At 40.6% G+C, this 19,557-nt stretch overlaps 1 protein-coding gene across 1 annotated transcript in view; it reads right to left on the reverse strand.

Annotated features, from left to right (window-relative positions):
• LOC126101285 (uncharacterized) overlaps positions 1-19,557 on the reverse strand; it is a 137,751-nt gene that overhangs the window by 50,228 nt on the left and 67,966 nt on the right. The window contains exons 5-6 of the mRNA XM_049911966.1: positions 4,387-4,558; positions 3,512-3,917 (exon numbers count right to left, since the gene is read on the reverse strand). Of these exons, the coding sequence (XP_049767923.1) occupies positions 3,512-3,917; positions 4,387-4,558 (578 nt within the window). The remainder of the gene's footprint in view (positions 1-3,511; positions 3,918-4,386; positions 4,559-19,557) is intronic.

Here is a 19,557-nt window from a genome sequence, read left to right on the forward strand (position 1 = left end):
TGCTCAACTGTGTCTTTCCATCAGCACATGAGGTCTGCTTGGATTTGGTTTACCTGTGTTTGTTCTCCATGTTTTCCACTTCACAATCAGGTAGTTAACAGTTGAAATGTGCTCTTCTAGAAAGGTTGAAATGTCTCAGATGGATCTGATATTCAGGTGACATCCAGTCCATGTCTGAAGTCAGTGAGTTCTCCTGACTGAAGCATTCTGCTGTTCGTGCTTCTGTATTACCACCACATAAGTACTTTCCACCTCTTTTTGTAGTGGTGGATCTGCACCCTGTGATATCTAGTGGTCAATTCTGCATTGCATAGGGGTGTCCAGATACTTTTTAGATTAGATAGTGTGTGTGTCATTGTAACATATCGAGTTATCTCTTATTTGCTGATGACATCACACTGCTTGTCTATAATGCAAATAAACTTTAACAATGAATGGAAGAACATAATAGAACAAGTCTGAAATGGTCTGGAATCAATTATATTAAGGCTAAAACAATGTGTGAACAACATACTTAAAGACTACATTATCCAGGTTGCCGCAGGTTTCCCCACGTGAAATTCCCTGATATTTCCCTAATTTACAGACAACTTTTAGCATTTTTCCCTGAAAAATTTTGAAATCTCAAGGGTGAGTTAAGATGTAAGTTGACAATCTATCTTTGCAGGTATGGTACAAGAAATGATAGTGCAAACAAGGAAATACTAAAAAAAGCCTGCAAGCAAATGGCGTTTCATGATGTGAGGGAAAATCATAAGTACTAACATCAACGTCTTTTGTAATGAACTGTATTTAGGTGCAGAAAGCAAGCCAAATGGTGTACGTGTTCCATTAAGACCACTGATGTTATTTTATTTCAGTAAAACTAAACACATTTGGTGACAAAAATACGCACTTCCTTGGAGTCGCAAGACATCATTAAAATACTTTCACTGATTTCAGAAATAGCCTCAGAAAAAGTAGGCCTCTTGAAAGAAGTGTATAAGGCGGAGAAGAATTTTGCAAACCAACGCTTTTGGTGACTGCCAATAAAATGATGGTTCTACTACGTTTGTTATTGTTGGTTATTACCCACCGTGTCATTATTTTACTGGTATTGTGTGATTTTTCTTTCATAAATGTATGTGTACATAGTGTACAAACTGCCAGCAACTGACACAGTTTTCTTCCTCTTATCGTCCATACTTTCGAACATATAAACTCCATTTTCAGTGTCAAAATGTACTAGAACAAATAAAATGTCTATAAAATGCCACACTATACAATTCACTTATGGTGACACAGCTGCAATGGATAAACCATTTAAGTCTGCTGCATTGCGCCACAAACAAACAGACCTAGCCTGCGGGTAGATCGGTGGGACTAGATCCCAGGCAGGGCCCAAACATTTGTGGGAACTGAACAGCTTCAGATTGGCAAGGCCGATCCATTACAGATACCCACAAAAATGGCCTGCAGTTCTGGTCAGTCATGGAAATCCACTTGTTTGGCCAGCTATTGATGAGCCACAGACAGCAGGTTGATGACATGAGACCATGGTGATCAATTAACACAACAGATAACTTATTCAAATACCCTGAGAATCAATAATAATGAGGATAGGTAGCAACTCACTGTGAAGATGATTGCTGAGCAACAGACAGGCACATAGAAAAGACAATCATACTCTCATAACTAAATTTTCAGCCATAGCTTTTGTTAGAAAACGAGAACACACACAAAATCACTCAGACACAACTCATGCACACATGACTGCCATCTCCAGCCACTGCCACTGCCACTACAGTCCAAGAATCAGATCCAAACAAACCACTCCTGATGCCTCCCTGCTTCTTGTCGGAAGCAGCTACGCTTGTGGCAAGATGTGCTGGGAGCACTGATTGCAAGCTGAGGGGAGTGGTAGGAATGAGGGAGTAGGGAAGCGGTGAACGTACTCAGCTGCAACCAGCCAGCGATGTTCTATGGCACCTTAGTAAACAAACCATTTCATCTACTGAGACAAAAACGAGATTTTTCCAATGTTTTTTCAAATTTCTCTGATATTTCCCTGAATGCCCTGGCACTTGAAATGCCCTGGTTTCCAGAACCTGTGGCAACCCTGATTACAAATTACAAATGAGGTCACAAAATTAGTTGACAAGTTTTTGTATTTGATAAAGTTGAAGGCGAATACTCAATGAACAACAAAAGAAATACACAGAAAAATCAAAAATTGTAGTACTTTTGGAAAACCAAACATCTCTCAAAATGAAGCTCAGAATGTAATAAATTAAATAATTTACCATCAGTCTGACGTACAACAGTGAGGCGTACACTTATAACCCAATGGCATCACATTTAAATACAGTCTTGGTTGCTGTGAAATCAGATTCAATACGCAGTAGAACTACTGCTTTACATACCAACTAGTATGGTAGAACTCAAAATAGCCTTTTAAAAGAAGAGCAACGCCACACATTTTACACTGACATTCACTTAAAAAAAAAAGGCTATGAGCACTATGCGACGTAACTTATGAGGTCATCAGTCGCCTAGAACTTAGAACTAATTAAACATAACTAACCTAATGACATCACACACATCCATGCCCGAGGCAGGATTCGAACCTGCAACTGGAGCGGTCACTCGGTTCCAGACTGTAGCACCTAGAACCGCACGGCCACTCCGGCCGGCCATTCACTTTCACATCTTTCCTCTGTGACTACTGCTCATCATACAATGTGACTGGGTTAATGATAAAACCGTTCAGAGAGGTGCATGTTGGCAACTATGAGAGGCAAGAAAGCAAACGAATGGTTCAAGGAATGGACTGATGTCAAACACACAACCATGACCATAACACTGGAGGTGGACAGGTTTTGAGCAGTTGGAAAATGGCTGAATACTTCACAAAAAATGTCTAAAAAATGAAGCATAGACACACATCATACTAAATATTTAGTTCTGGTTAACTTGACAGCATGATGTTGATGGGGCAAAGCAGGAAATGGCAGGATGGTTAATTCTTTTAAGGCAAGGCAAAGGAAACTTTGTAAGTTAAGTTTACTAGCCTAGCAATGGATCATCATAACAATCAAGAAATTTATGAGGTATCCATTTACACATTATGAGATTAATTGACATAATATTTTCCCATTTAGTTGAAAGTAGCATTGAGAAGCAATACCTTATCCAAAATTAAGAGAATTCTGTAAGAAGAATTTGCACATGCATTACACTACTTGCAATCAAGTACTGTAATACCAAGTACTTAAAGAAACATGAAGATATGAACTGAATTCATGGAAAACATTTTAAAAATAAATCCATTTTACAGAAAGATTACTTTCAAATTATTTCTTTTGGAAATGACATATTTCAAAGGGAAAGAGCATCCAATATTGATGTTCATTTTTGCTAACAGTTTTACAGTATACATTTTCATAAAGTTTACCAGTCTCAGGACTGAAAACCACAACAAACAACAACTAGTGCATTATCACCAACTGACTGAAATAATCAAAATGCTAACCGTGATGGATATCCCAAGGCCTTCACCTGGCTCCCTCCGCACAGTAACAGTCCGTGGCTCACCAATTCCCTGTGACCCACAGCTAGTGCTGGCTACTTCTGCAGCAGCCTTCTCTGATGCACTGGACTGCTGCTGTTCCTGCTGTTCTTGCTGCTGGTGTTGTTTTTGCTGATGCTGGTTCTGTTCTTGTTGTTGTGGAGATGATGGCTGATGCTGCTGTGGCTGTGAATGTGACTGGGAGGTATTCAGTGGTGGACCAGAGGAACCTGATCCAGCATTCCGACTTCGACATGCCCTTACAACCGTTTTGTGCCTATGCAGTAGTATCTCTGCCTCAAGCTGCCTCCACAGTTTATCCCGTATTTCACCACGCATCTCTCGTCCCAACAATTGGAGCTGCTGGATCCTGAAAATAATCAAAAAGAGAAATCACAATGAAACATATGAAATACAAGAAACCATACAATGAAATAACTGTTATCAATAAAAGTATAGAATTACTATTAACAATAATAAACAGGAAAATTAATTTGTTAATGTACTGAAATGTTTGGTACCACAGAAGATAAACTGTTAACAGTTAACAATACCTCTTTTCATACATCAATGTTGGTTGCACATGCATTATTTTATGAGACATGATTACTATCAACTGCACTAAACGTAACACCGAGTCTACAACAATCTTACTGGTTCAATACTACTGCTTGAAAGTAGACACTCGTAATCACAACTGATCATGAAACTTATCTATTCGGAGAACATGTAAACATATAGGTAAAATAAAACAACAATAAAAGAGGTAATGTGAAGTACATACTTTACACAAAGCATATTAGTATCATGTTAAGAAAAAGGAAGTTTGCCTCACTCACCTGCCAGCCAGTTCCTTATCAAGATACTTCGCAGCTAATTTAGCACCATAGAGCTCGGAGTGGAGTGCAAGAAGTGTGTTGCGCAGAGCAGTATTCTCTCGTCTCAGTTGTACTGCTTCACTCTGTAATGTTGCTACTTCAGCTAAGCCCAGTTGAAGACTGCCATCTTTATCTATTAAATAAAATAACTGAAGATTACTGATTTATAAATGTAAGTACAAGTATGAAAATTTTATTGACAGTATAGGTTAACTGTACACTTTGGTATGATAGCCTTCCTATAATTGTTGTGACAAAGTAAAGAAAATACCTTTGACTAAGTACATTTATTTGTAGAGCTCTGGTAAACATATAGTTATTCAAATGTCTACTGTTATATATAAAAAATGTTTCTTGGTGAGTCTATCAATACCTGATTTCTATCTAGTCCTCAATAGTTTTTGTAAGATGAATTGTTAATTGAAATTTGAAAACTTATTGTTTATTATGTTACACAGCCTTTATGAATTGTAGACATGATATGATGTAACACCTTAAGCTACTGTTCCATTTATTTTCGAGTAAGCTACTGTTCCATTTATTTTCGAGCAGTTTTGGTCAAAGAGCATTTTCCACCACAAATTTTTGTTAAAAGCAAGAGTTACATATACACTTCTATGTACATGTAAACTTTATTTATAAATACTGTAATTTTGATACTGTGTTTTTAACATATATAAGTAACTCTTGCTGTTAACGAAAATCCATACTGGACAATAGTCTTTGACCGAAACCAATCGCACAATAGCGAATAAAATGAACAGCAGCTTAATGTGTTTCAGGTGGCCTTTCCACAATCTGAAATTTGATCACCAGGATAAGGTGAGAAAACTGCCTGAAGTATGCAAAAGATTCATACAGTTTGAGAAAATTGACATGATTCAATCTGGAAACCAATTAGAGGTCTCAAAATATAGCTTGCAATGTGTCTGAACAGGAAAGTTATCAATCAGTGCAACTCACAGAAGTGAGACATGAAATGAGAGTTCTTCAGGGAGCAAAGGAGAAATGTATGTTTGAAATTACCAGGCAGACAGAAAAACAACCAAACTGATCAAGGAACAAACTGAAGAGGAAGACATGTCTACAACAACAATGAAAATGAAATCTACATCTACATTTATACTCTGCAAGCCACCCAACAGTGTGTGGCGGAGGGCACTTTACGTGCCACTGTCATTACCTCCCTTTTCTGTTCCGGTCGTGTATGGTTCATGGGAAGAACGACTGTCTGAAAGCCTCCGTGTGCGCTCGAATCTCTCTAATTTTACATTCGTGATCTCCTCGGGAGGTATAAGTAAGGGGAAGCAATATATTCGATACCTCATCCCGAAACGCACCCTCCCGAAACCTGGCGAGCAAGCTACACCATGATGCAGAGCGCCTCTCTTGCAGAGTCTGCCACTTGAGTTTGCTAAACATCTCCGCAACGCTATCACAGTTACCAAATAACCCTGTGACGAAATGCGCCGCTCTTCTTTGGATCTTCTCTATCTCCTCCATCAACCCGAGCTGGTACGGATCCCACACTGATGAGCAGTACTCAAGTATAGGTCGAACGAGTGTTTTGTAAGCCACCTTCTTTGTTGATGGACTACATTTTCTAAGGACTCTCCCAATGAATCTCAACCTGGTACCCGCCTTACCAACAATTAATTTTATGTGATCATTCCACTTCAAATCATTCCGCACGCATACTCCCAGATGTTTTACAGAAGTAGCTGCTACCAGTGCTTGTTCCGCTATCATATAATCATACAATAAAAGATCCTTCTTTCTACGTATTCGCAATACATTACATTTATCTATGTTAAGGGTCAGTTGCCACTCCCTGCACCAAGTGCCTATCCGCTGGAGATCTTCCTGCATTTCGCTACAATTTTCTAATGCTGCAACTTCTCTGTATATTACAGCATCATCCGCAAAAAGCCGCATGGAACTTCCAACACTATCTACTAAGTCATTTATATATATTGTGAAAAGCAATGGTCCCATAACACTCCCCTGTGGCACGCCAGAGGTTACCTGTAGACGTCTCTCCATTGATAACAACATGCTGTGTTCTGTTTGCTAAAAACTCTTCAATCCAGCCACACAGCTGGTCTGATATTCCATAGGCTCTTACTTTGTTTATCAGGCGACAGTGCGGAACTATATCGAACGCCTTCCGGAAGTCGAGGAAAATGGCACCTACCTGGGAGCCTGTATCTAATATTTTCTGGGTCTTATGAACAAATAAAGCGAGTTGGGTCTCACACGATCGCTGTTTCCGGAATCCATGTTGATTCCTACAGAGTAGATTCTGGGTTTCCAAAAATGACATGATACGCGAGCAAAAAACATGTTCTGAAATTCTACAACAGATCGACATCAGAGATATAGGTCTATAGTTTTGCGCATCTGCTCGACGACGCTTCTTTAAGACTGGGACTACCTGTGCTCTTTTCCAATCATTTGGAACCTTCGGTTCCTCTACAGACTTGCGGTACACGGCTGTTAGAAGGGGGGCAAGTTCTTTCGCGTACTCTGTGTAGAATAGAATTGGTATCCCGTCATGTCCAGTGGACTTCCCTCTGTTGAGTGATTGCAGTTGCTTTTCTATTCCTTGGACACTTATTTTGATGTCAGCCATTTTTTAGTTTGTGCGAGGATTTAGAGAAGGAACTGCAGTGCGGTCTTCCTCTGTGAAACAGCTTAGGAAAAAGGTGTTTAGTATTTCAGCTTTACACATGTCATCTTCTGTTTCAATGCCACCATCATCCCGGAGTGTCTGGATATGCTGTTTTGAGCCACTTACTGATTTAACTTAAGACCAGAACTTCCTAGGATTTTCTGTCAAGTCGGTACATAGAATTTTACTTTTGAATTCACTGAACGCTTCACGCATAGCCCTCCTTACGCATACTTTGACATCATTTAGCTTCTGTTTGTCTGAGAGGTTTTGCCTGTGTTTAAACTTGGAGTGAAGCTCTCTTTGCTTTCGCAGTAGTTTCCTAACTTTTTTGTTGAACCACGGTGGGTTTTTCCCATACCTCGCAGTTTTACTTGGCACATACCTGTCTAAAACGCATTTTTCAATTGCCTTGAACTTTTTCCATAAACACTCAACATTGTCAGTGTCGGAACAGAAATTTTCGTTTTGATCTGTTAGGTAGTCTGAAATCTGCCTTCTATTACTCTTGCTAAACAGATAAACCTTCCTCCCTTTCTTTATATTCCTATTAACTTCCATATTCAGGGATGCTGCAATGGCCTTATGATCACTGATTCCCTGTTCTGCACTTACAGAGTCGAAAAGTTCGGGTCTGTTTGTTATCAGTAGGTCCAAGATGTTATTTCCACGAGTCGGTTCTCTGTTTAATTGCTCGAGGTAATTTTCGAATAGTGCACTCAGTATAATGTCACTCGATGCTCTGTCCCTACCGCCCGTCCTAAACATCTGAGTGTCCCAGTCTATATCTGGTAAATTGAAATCTCCACCTAAGAGTATAACATGCTGAGAAAAATTATGTGAAATGTATTCCAAATTTTCTCTCAGTTGTTCTGCCAGTAATGCTGCTGAGTCGGGAGGTCGGTTAAAGGAGCCAACTATTAACCTAGCTCGGTTGTTGAGTGTAACCTCCACCCATAATAATTCACAGGAACTATCCACTTCTACTTCACTACAGGATAAACTACTACTTACAGCGACAAACACGCCACCACCGGTTGCATGCAATCTATCCTTTCTAAACACGGTCTGTGCCTTTGTAAAAATTTCGGCAGAATTTATCCCTGGCTTCAGCCAGCTTTCTTTACCTATAACGATTTCAGCTTTGGTGCTTTCTATCAGCGCTTGAAGTTCCGGTACTTTACCAATGCAGCTTCGACAGTTTACAATTACAATACCGATTGCTGCTTGGTCCCCGCATGTCCTGACTTTGCCCCGCACCCTTTGAGGCTGTTGCCCTTTCTGCACTTGCCCGAGACCCTCTAACCTAAAAAACCGCCCAGTCCATGCCACACAACCCCTGCTACCCGTGTAGCCGATTGCTGTGTGTAGTGGACTCCTGACCTATCCAGCGGAACCCGAAACCCCACCACCCTATGGCGCAATCTCGTTGAGTGAGAGTTGGCCCACGCAATCTTCAACAAATTTAGGCTACTTCAAGATTTATATGCATATCAAAAGGCAGACCTTGGCAATATTGATGGTTTTGAAGGACACACATTGGCATATAAACTTTGACAAATATGTGTTCCAAAATAAAACATAGCAGAATATATTTCTCAGACTCACTGGGAAGTACAAAACAACATCTGCAACAGTTTTGCAACTGTTTCTTGGTCTCTACTCAGTAAATCTAAGTATGATGCGACACAGTACCACTGGTTTGCTCCAAATAGGAAACAGAGGTAAGACACCTGAGATCATAGAGGGCAACTGGGGGGAACAGAGTGAAGTAACAGAAAGGATAAAAAAATGAATGATAGCAGACTTTTTTTGGAAACAGCAGAAGAGTTCCTCGGCTAATTCTCAATATCAAGTAATGGAACAGAATCATCTTTTTTTTCTCCTCCTCCTCCTCCTCAGCCTAATGCCTTTCCTGCCAGAACTTATCAGTTTAACTAAGGGAGCTACGTTGTGTGGGCTACTTGTCTGTGAATCATCTGAAGTTTGTTTTCTGGTTACCTTATTTTAATTTTTTGCTAAGTGTGGTTTCTACGGCAGAGACTGGGTACCAGTCCAGCATTTTCAGTGCTTAGGAAACTGTGTACAAATGACACCCATGCTGGTAGGTGTCTGGCTCACCATCCTGTCTCATATGCAGTAGTGTGGGGCAATGCTGGATTTGTAATGGACGCACCAGTAGCCAATATCAGTGCCTCTGATGAAAACAAATCAGAACTGCAAATTTTGCGATGTGGTATAACAGAACATTTGCTGCAGTTGAGTGATGTAATAACTATGCCTTTCAGCTGAACGAACAATACACAATTAAACCATTTCATGAGTAGCTTTTTGTAAAGTGTGAGAGCTTTGGTGGAAATTATGAAAACAAAACAAAGTATCTCACAAATTTGCTTCTGTCCAGTGAACGTGAAGGAGGGTTTTCCCCAAATGATTCTGGCCATTACTGATGGTAGAGCCTCTCTGTCAACAAAAACAGTTCCTTCATTACTTTTTCTGAAGCTGAATGGCCCATCACTGATGTGTTTTCACCCTACAAAGTAAGTAGAATATTGACTGCTTCATGGATAGTATTCCACTGTGGGCACTAACAGGAAGGAAAGAGAAAGTGGAGGAACATACAAAGAAAACCTTTCAAAGCTTTGGACAGTTTACACGGGTTCATCTTACTGAAATTTATTTTTTGTAACAAATTGTAAATTGAGAAATAATATTAACTTAATCAATAAAACATGCAATAAAAGATAAAGATAAGTTTTATCTTTTACCAGAACAGATGCTGTATTCACACTTTTAAAATGCTCAATAAACCATTAAAATAGCGGCTTGAGAAGTCTAAATTCCAAAAACACTCCCCCCTCCCCTGGAAGGTCGCAGTACCAGAACCTCTTTTTTTACATATCAAGCACTGTTATGGGGTAACATTATACACGCAATCATAACAGAATAGAGCAAAGCACTTAAAATCAGTAAGGGAATGAAGCTGTAACAGGGCACAGACCTCACTCCAATTAACTAAGATTTAAAGCAAAACAGATGTCAGCGTGATGTTGCTAGTATTTCTTAACATGCAATGTCTGGAAAATGGCACTGGTGTTGAAAGTGAAGGCCTAAATTCTGTAAGGAAATGGGTGCACAACAGTTAACAAATACTTACAAATAAGACCTCGTGCACAGTTTTATAGAGTGATGAATAATTATTCACTAACAACAAACATACAAGAACAATGAGGATTATTTGCTTTTATTTCATAAAAAAACTTAATAATAATAAAATTGCATGGAAACACACACACACACACACACACACACACACACACACACACACACACACACACACACACACACACAAATGAAAAGTTGTGTTGCAGGATGAACAATGGTTCCTTAACTTTATGCCACAAAGGAGTCATGATCTAGTCGTATGCACCCGTAGTGTATAAGCCACTGCTACACCTCTGTTGATGAGTAAGAACAATGAGGATTATTTGCTTTTATTTCATAAAAAATTACATTTTATAGAATCTTCAGCACACAATGAACAAACAGCATGGAGACAAATATTTAAATGAATTATCATTGTATGAGGATGAAAATATTGAAATATAGAGGGCACAATGTCAGTGGCAGTGACAATGACAGTGACAAAGCACCAGCCAATGTCTTGGTTGAATTTGGACTAGGTTTCCTCAATTTAACTTTGACAGGAGATGAGTTCTGTGTGCACATTCACCAGCAAGAGAGAAAGAGATTATCAAAGCAGTGGCAGCATGCATCATCTCCATTCAGGAAACAATCAGAGGTGCAGGCATCCACTACGAAGTTATACTGATGAACTTCTGGGTTGTAGGAGGAGATGAGGTCACTGGAGATGGAGCACAAGCTTGGATTACAGAAGGATGGAGAAGGAAACCATCTGGGCTCTTTCAAAGGAACCATCCCAGCATTTGCCTTTTCCATGGAAAACCTAAATCAGGATGGCCGGACACAGGATTGAATGGTTGTCCTCCCGAATGCAAGTCCAGTGTGCTAACCACTGCACAACCGCACTCAGTTTTTTGGGTTGTAAGGCACCCTACCCTGGTGTGTTTCCTGAACAATTTGCGAACTGCTGCTCCATGACAGGCCACACACTCATACAGATGTGAAAACTGTGGATGTCCTATGTGATCCGAAGTTTGAGATGTGGAAACATCCACAATACAGACCAGACACAACAACACCAGATCATCACTTGTTTGGCTCTTTGAAAGAATGCCTGCTTGGTCAAAAGTTAGCAGGTGATAATAGGTCACACAGATAGCATAAAAATGGTTACAGTCCATAGACTGTATTTTTTTATGTAGGGTTGTCAAGAAGCTTATTTTGCTTTTATCCTGAATGGCATCAGCAACCTTAAAGGCATGAAAAAGCTGCAAAGCAGGATGATTATGAGGCAACATTTATTTCTCATATATACCTATATATTGAATTAGAGATAGTTGCTGAGGTAGAGAACAAACACTCGTGTCATCATTGTGAATTTAATAGTTTGGCATCTCTTGTGACTGGGATCTTACCAGAACTTCAACTGGCCATCAGAATGACAGCGGAAGGCAGGATATGAATTAAGAGAGTATTTTATAATCGTGAGATTATCTTGCATGTTACATGATCATTCATGCATTGGACTTTTTGTTCCAGGGCTACAACATATTAATGAAAGAACAGGCATGCACTGACCATCATGAATTTTAATGGAGGATAAATGGGCCACAGTGTAGTAAATAACTGGCCATTTCAATATTAGTAAATGACAATGAGTAAAGAGCCATGACAATTGGAATAAAGGTTGACCGGTAGTGAGCTGCCAATGGCAGTGTATGGGTAAATAAAAAATTGCTTGACATGACACCTATCACTTGCTAACAGCAGGTAGTGGAGGTAATCTACATGAAAGCACCAAAGAAAGTGGTATAGGCATGTGTAATCAAATACAGGGAAATGTAAACAGGCAGAATACGACACTGTGGTTGGCAATGCCTATGTACAACAACTGTCTGGAGCAGCTGTCAGATCGCCAGTTGACGTTCTGGTAAGTCCCAGTCACAAGAGATGCCAAACTGTCACATTCACAATGGTGACAAGAGTGTTTGCTCTCTAACTCAGCGACTATCTTTAATGCAGTATACATGTATACCTGTGAAATAAATGGCAGGTTATCAAGACTTAAGCGAGTTTCAATGTGGTGTAATAGTTGGCGCACGAGCGATGGGACACAGCACCTCTGAGTTAGCTATAAAATGGGGATTTTCCCATATGACCATTTCACAAGTGTACCGTGAATACCAGGAATCTGGTAAAACATCAAATCTCTGACATTGCTGCAGCCAGTAAAAAATCATGCAAGAACGGGACCAACGACGATCGAAGAGAATAGTTCCACAAGAGATAAGTGCAACCCTTCTGCAAATTGCTGCAGATTTCAGTGTTGGGCCATCAAGAAGTGTCAGAGTGCAAACCATTCAATGAATCATCATCCATATGGGCTTTCAGAGCCAAAGGCCACTCATGTACGATTGATGACGGCATGACACAAAGCCTTACCTGGGCCCATCAATACTGACATTGGACTGTTGACGACTGGAAACATGTTGCGTGGTTGGATGAGTCTCATTTCAAATTGTATCGAGCAGATGGACGTGTATGGGTATGCGTATGGAGACAACCTCATGAATCCATGAACCCTGCATTTCAGCAGGGGACTGTTCAAGCTGGTGGGGCTCTGTAATGGTATGGCATGTTGGAGTGATATGGGACCCCTGACACATCTGGAAATGCCTCCGACAGGTGACACGTATGTAAGCATCCTGTCTGATCACCTACTTCCACTGGGCAAATCCAGCAGGACACTGTGACACCCCACACGTCCAGAATTGCAACAGAGTGACTCCAGGAACACTCTTCCGAGTTTAAACACTTCAGCTGGCCACTAAACTCCCCAGACACTAACATTACTGGGCATATCTGGGATGCCTTGCAACATGCTGCTCAGAAGAGATCTCCATCCCCTCGTACTCTGATGGATTCATGGACAGCCCAGCAGGATTCATGGCACAAATTCCCTCCAGCACCAGTCAGATATTAGTCAAGTCCATGTCACATCATGTTGAGGCACTTCTGCGTGCTCATGGGGGTCTTACACGACATTAGGCAGGTGTACCAGTTTCTCTGACTCTTTAGTGTATATATGGGCGAGGTTTATATTGGATAAAATCACAGCCTTGATATTTCCACCATCAGGACTCAGCAACCTAAATTCTGATCACATGAACCCTTTGTTCATCTGCTACAAATTGTGAGTGTCCTGCAGCTTGAGCAAGACTACTCCCACTGTTTGAAGAAAGCTCCAAGACCTGTGAGTGTTTGTGTGGAACCTCAGGTCACCTCACCTCCATGCATGTCTGTGTAGCTGTTGGGTGAATCTGTGTAACATCAACCAAAATCTAACTAATGCACATTAGGTGTTGATATCAGTTGCTCGGTCATTCAACAAGACAGCTCCTCAATATTTATTGTTTATTTATTTTATTTTTCATACTCAACTAGACATGCAATAACATTGTCTTTATCAAGCAGAAAAACCTTGACCATGAATGCAGTTCAGAGCTATTCTTAAGGCGTACAGCTATTTCATTTACAGGGACATCTGGTAAAAGGTATGTCACACCAACCATCTGTGATTTTTAGTGTACATCACTTCTCATATGTCGTAATAAAATTGTGACTCACTCTTGAACATACTGAAATCTAATCAAACTTTAGGTGTGAAATTTCACTTTGTGGAGATTATAAAGGTTGCTAGGAACCAACTGGAGGCGGTGTATTTATTGTTAAGGCTGTACTTTTTCTAATCCAATGGCAGCATCTCTAAATCCTTCTGAATGTAATTAGATACCAACAGAATATTATACTGTGTTCATCATAAGAATAAACCTGATGTATACATTGTGCCATGTACTCTTACACGTTTGCTTGAATTTCATTGGATTTCTTTTCACGTGGAGCGGACGCCAAGCTGTGTACAGCCACGTACGACCATAAGGATCGTTGTGTGCTGTGTCACATGGACATAAACTGAGCTATAATGCTCAGCTTTACCGGCGCATTAAACTAGGACAGCATTGGCCACCCAGCGGTCCAACTAACCAGCAAAGAAACGATACAGCTTCGAATGTCATTTAATTTTTACAGATAGTGAAATAATATTCGGCAAAACTTCAGCACTGCCGCACGCTTCATAAAGGCCGGTTCCCACTAGGGCTGCCGCGCGTCAAAACCGCGCGTCAGCGGCGTGGTTGCCATGGAAACGGCGTCAGCGGCATGGTGCGGCGGGCTCTGCGTCGCGGTTTGACAATGTCGAACAGCTTCCGCTGCCGCGTGCCGCGCTCCAGGTGCGTGCCGCCAATCACAGAACGCGCTGAGCGTGACGTCAGGTACGAACCCCGGGCCACGCGAACTTTCGCCGAACCGCTGGCGCGGACGCGGCGGCAGCTATGAAATACTTATCATCCGATTCCAAGGAAACTATACGGTAGAAAAATTTGATTCTTGGGCATGTTACAGCCTGATATCTTCTCTCGATAAAGAACCGAATTTCTTTTCGTTATTCGTGGTGGTTACTTGCTGTATCGCATTTACAGAAACCTTTACACGAAATTTTAATGAGTGTGCAGAGGTAAAAACGCATTGCATGGACTTTGCGTACAGTTCATTTTAGGTAATACATTATTGCGTATGAAATTTAGTCAACATATCGAAATTGTTTTTAAAGCTGAGAGCAGATCGATAGCTATCACCGTTCTCGAGATATTGAATGATATGTCGGCGGACGGGCTGTGCCATAAACCGCGCGCGGGTCGCTCGCGACGTGACCGATACTTCGTCCTGCTCGTCGTAAACCATGTGGTTGTATCAACCGCAAATTTCGTAAACGTTTCAAGAAATCGAAACGTGTTTTTTTGCAAACGATAACTTGTGAAAAGTCATGTATTTCGCCGCATGATAAATATCCTAAATCTGTTTATCTACTGAGATATGAAAGTAACTACAGTTTTTCAGAAGGGATAGATGAATTTTTTTAAACGGCATTTAATAGCATGTCGAATGAGAAGTTAAACCGAAACTAATTTGCTGGTATGTCATAAGATGTAATTTACTAAATATCTAGAGCTATTGATTATTTCCTTTGGTAAGTAACAAACTTTTTTTTCTTTATCCAGTGTACTTTACTTATTCAAGACGCTTTTCGCCTTTTACTTTAAGGCATCTTTGGTGGAATCTAGAATGATGCAGTTTTGTTTTGATATGTGATTCTTGCAGATTATAAAACAGTTCACATCTTTTTTTACATGAATGACTGATTACTTACAGTGAATCGAGTTTTTGGCGGACATATACGTTTCCCCTCACCTGGTCACATGCTGGAGATTGAATTAAAACTTACATTATGGAACATAAGCACATTTTCATGTTCACTCTTTTTTCTTCTGTCACTAGCAGTAGACGTTTTACCGAAAACTCTGATTTGAAGTCATAACTACAGTGTGTTCACCTCATGTCCCTTCCTGTCTGGTTTGTTTGTGTACATGTTGCCAAACTGCAGAATTATATGCTGAAAACTAATGTTTGTTTACTTTTGTTCTCCTTATATCTGTATGTGTATGTGGCTAGCCAGTGATAGTTATAGAAAGTTGAAAGTGAATCCAGTAGTTGTCAGACAGTGGTTGAAAGATTTGGTGTTCAGCTGATTTCAGTTTTGGTTTAAATGTTTTGTGGAGGAGTGCATGGAAGAATAAATTCACTGCTTACATTAATAGTTAAAATAGTAGAATAGTATTTGAACAGATGATTATTATCAGAATAGTATCACCCAACCCCTTTGTCCTCACTCTTTGACGCCCCATAATACGTCCTGTCAACTAACCCCTATTGTTGTCAAAGTTGTGCCGTAATTTCCTCTTCCTCCTCTATTTAATTCCGTACCTCTTCTTTAGTCACACGATCCTCGTATCTAATGTTCAGCATTCTTATGAATCACCACGTTTTGAAAGCGTCCATTGTCTTCTTGACAGAACTGTTCATCGTCCACGTTTCACTTACATACAAGGCTGCACTCCACACAAATACCTTTGTAAAATAGTATCCAACCATTAGAATTTATATTCGGCGTGAACAAACTTTCTTTTTCAGAACGCTTTTCTTGCTATTGACAGTCTTCAGTCAGGTTTGCGTCTGCACCAGGAAATGCCTTACAATTTAAAATCTGGTTTCGAAAACTGTTCCAAATATATATTATTCTTTCGTGATTCTTAAGCAAGGTGCTGGCGATGATTACATTATGCTCTGTGGGAAATTCTATCAGGTGGCTTCCACTTTCATCCCTTCCACCTAGCCTTTGTGTTCTTACTGTTTTCGTGTACCTGCTACCGTATCACATTTTAAATTTTTGTCTCGCTTTAACTATCTGAATAATCTCTTTTGTCGTACATTGTTTCAATGTGTTAGAAGATAGTGAACAATCGTGAACGGTAGTCATGAAATTTGTTTATGGTGAAATGAGAAAACATGAATAATGAAATATGTGAAAGAGTACATTGTACAGAAAATGAAAAATTGGTATGTCTTCACCCAACTTCGTCTTTCCTTCATGTCGGTGTAAGATATAGTTAATCAAACGCACCGCGCGTTTCAGTGGGTCCTGCCCCGTACCTCAGTGGCTGTCCGTCATTGGCTACCGCTAACGTCTGCCGCTTCCAGATGGGAACACCAATTCCGCGAGCCGCCGCGTCGACGCGGAAAACGCTTGCCGCTGCCGTTGCCGCACGCCGCGCTCTAGTGGAAACCGACCTTAAGTGACCAGACGGAAAGCATAAAATGCTCTCGCTCCCACCTGACATAGCATTCTAATTAAAAACAAGAGCAATGAAAATTCCTAACTTAAACACAGGATAATTTTTCTCAGCAAGCCAAGTGTGATGCAAAAGCGTACTGGAAGGAATTCACCTTACTGTTGAATACTGAAGCCACTGAAGGTATTTATTACAGTCAGCCTTATCCGAATCCGAGAATTACATTGCAGTTCTGGAACTGTCGTCTGCTACGTTGATAACAACAAAACAACGAAGCCAACCAAGCGCCGCATTTTCTTCTTTTGAAAAAGCTGCGTGCGTTGGTTCCAGTATTCTGGCAGCTTAACAGTCTTGTTATTTCTCGGGCCGAATCCCTTAAATTGGCTCCTGGTCAGTTCTGTTTGGTTCATATTGTAATCGTACAGTGGAAAATGGAAAAATGCAGCATTTGTTTGGTGTGCTCGAGGCTGTGAAAATGATCGTTTTTCATGTTTCTACGTCATGTTTCTGTGGTACAATGAAGAAAACTTGGTTTTTCATTTTTGCCTTAAAAAATTAAACCTGTGTTTTCTTAACTTAAGCAGCTTGTACAGGGTGGCGCAGGGAAACGGGAAATTTCGAAATAACGTCATTTCCATGAATAAATTCATAAAACTAGTAATTTATTAACGAAAGTGAATGTATCCAGTATGCCATTATTCAGTATGTCTTTACAATCAAAATGTCCAAAAGTGTCTCTTTACTTTTTAAAGATGATATCGGAAAGATGTGCTCCCATTCGGCGTTCACACTTTATTTAACAGCCTGTTACGAAAACTCTGAAATACGCGGTGTAGCAAATCTTGGGGAATGGCAGTGATTTAGTTTTCAATGTTCTCCTTCAGTTCATGGATTGTTGCAGGACGTGTACGGTACACCTTGCCTTTAAGATATCCCCACAGGAAGAAGTTGCACACACTAAGATCAGGGGATCTCGCAGACCCATGCAATGTCACCGTTACGTGAAATAATGCGTTTTCCAAACAACTGACAAACTGCTGCCATCGATTGTCGAGCAGTGTGTGACGTGGCCCCGTCCTGCTGAAACCACACGTTTTCGACGTTAAGATTAAGCTCGTACAGTCTCGGTGTAAAGAATGTTTGAAGCATTTCAACATATCGAGCGGATGTTACTGTCACTGCACTACCATCCTCACGTTCAAAAAAATAAGGGCCGATAACACCATGACATGATACAGCACACCTTGGCGCTATGTAGTGGTCGCTGGTGAAACTCACAATGATTGTCCTGTGCCCAATAACGAAAATTCTGTTTGTTCACGAATCCGTTCAGGTGGAAATGGGCTTCGTCTGATATCCATAAGTTACCAAGGCAATTCGCGTCCTCGTTGATTTTAGCCAATATCTGGCTACTAAACTCCATACGTGACGCTGGGTCTCGTTCATGTAAGTGTTGCACAATCTGCAACTTATAGGGATGGAAGTCAAATTCGTGCAGTATTCATTATAAGCTTCGTCGCTTAATCCCTAGCGAATATGCATGCTGTCGAACGGAGCGGCGAGGACTTCTCTCGATTGCAGCTGCAATGTTCTCTGGTGTACGTACCGTTGGAATGCCACCTGGAGGTTTCTTTTTCAAGGCAGATCCTGTTTCTTCACAATTACGCACCCAAGTTGTAATCGCATGCGCAGATGGGACACGTCCATGACGTCCAAGCTGGTAATGCTGTCGAAATGTTCTCTGCGCGGCAGTCGCACTATCACCATTTTTGTAAAACGGTCGCACAGCTACTGCACGTTCCGCACCAGTCCAATTCTCCATGATGACTAAATGTAGACTTAGCCACCGTGTCTATGTTTCGATACAGTGTATCGATACGTGGAACTGTTTCAGTGTTTCGAAACGGCTATGTTTCACTGTTACGAGACAGCAGTGTTTCATTCCGCTCTGTGTCGGATAACGGGACTAGATTAGATCTCGAGCCAGGCACACAAACGGTACCGTCGATTCAAAACAACGCTGTTTCAGTCCACTTGTGCTTGGAAGGGACTAATTGTATCGAAACAGTGATGTTTCATTTCGCTTTGTCTCGCACGAGATTCGGGCACGGCACAGATACTAAAATACGTTTAATATACTACTTCATAAAACACTTTCAAGAGTTTTTTTTTTTTTTTTACACACAACAGCATGAAGCTTAAGATTTTCGAAAATAAAGCTTCGTTTCTAACTGACTGCTCTATTCTGAAATGGCGCAATATATGCTTTACAAACACTAACACACTATAAAATAAGGCACACTATTCGCATTCATAATAATAAAAGTGTGAAAAACGTTCAGTTAAAGTACACATCTCCTATAACATACGCTTCTCTATTCATGTACAGTAATCATATTAAAAAAACGCAAGTACAGCTACTATATTTAATTAAAAAAGGCGTAGAGTGGCAGTTTTTAGACATATACAGTACGTAAATTGGAGGTACTTTCAAGCAATGTGATTGACGGATCACTGATGATTTAATGGTGAACGGGAAGGGCTGGGAAGCAGTTTGGAATTAGGGTAGTA

The sequence above is a fragment of the Schistocerca cancellata genome, chromosome 9 (assembly GCF_023864275.1).
Source record: "Schistocerca cancellata isolate TAMUIC-IGC-003103 chromosome 9, iqSchCanc2.1, whole genome shotgun sequence".
NCBI lineage: Eukaryota > Metazoa > Arthropoda > Insecta > Orthoptera > Acrididae > Schistocerca > Schistocerca cancellata.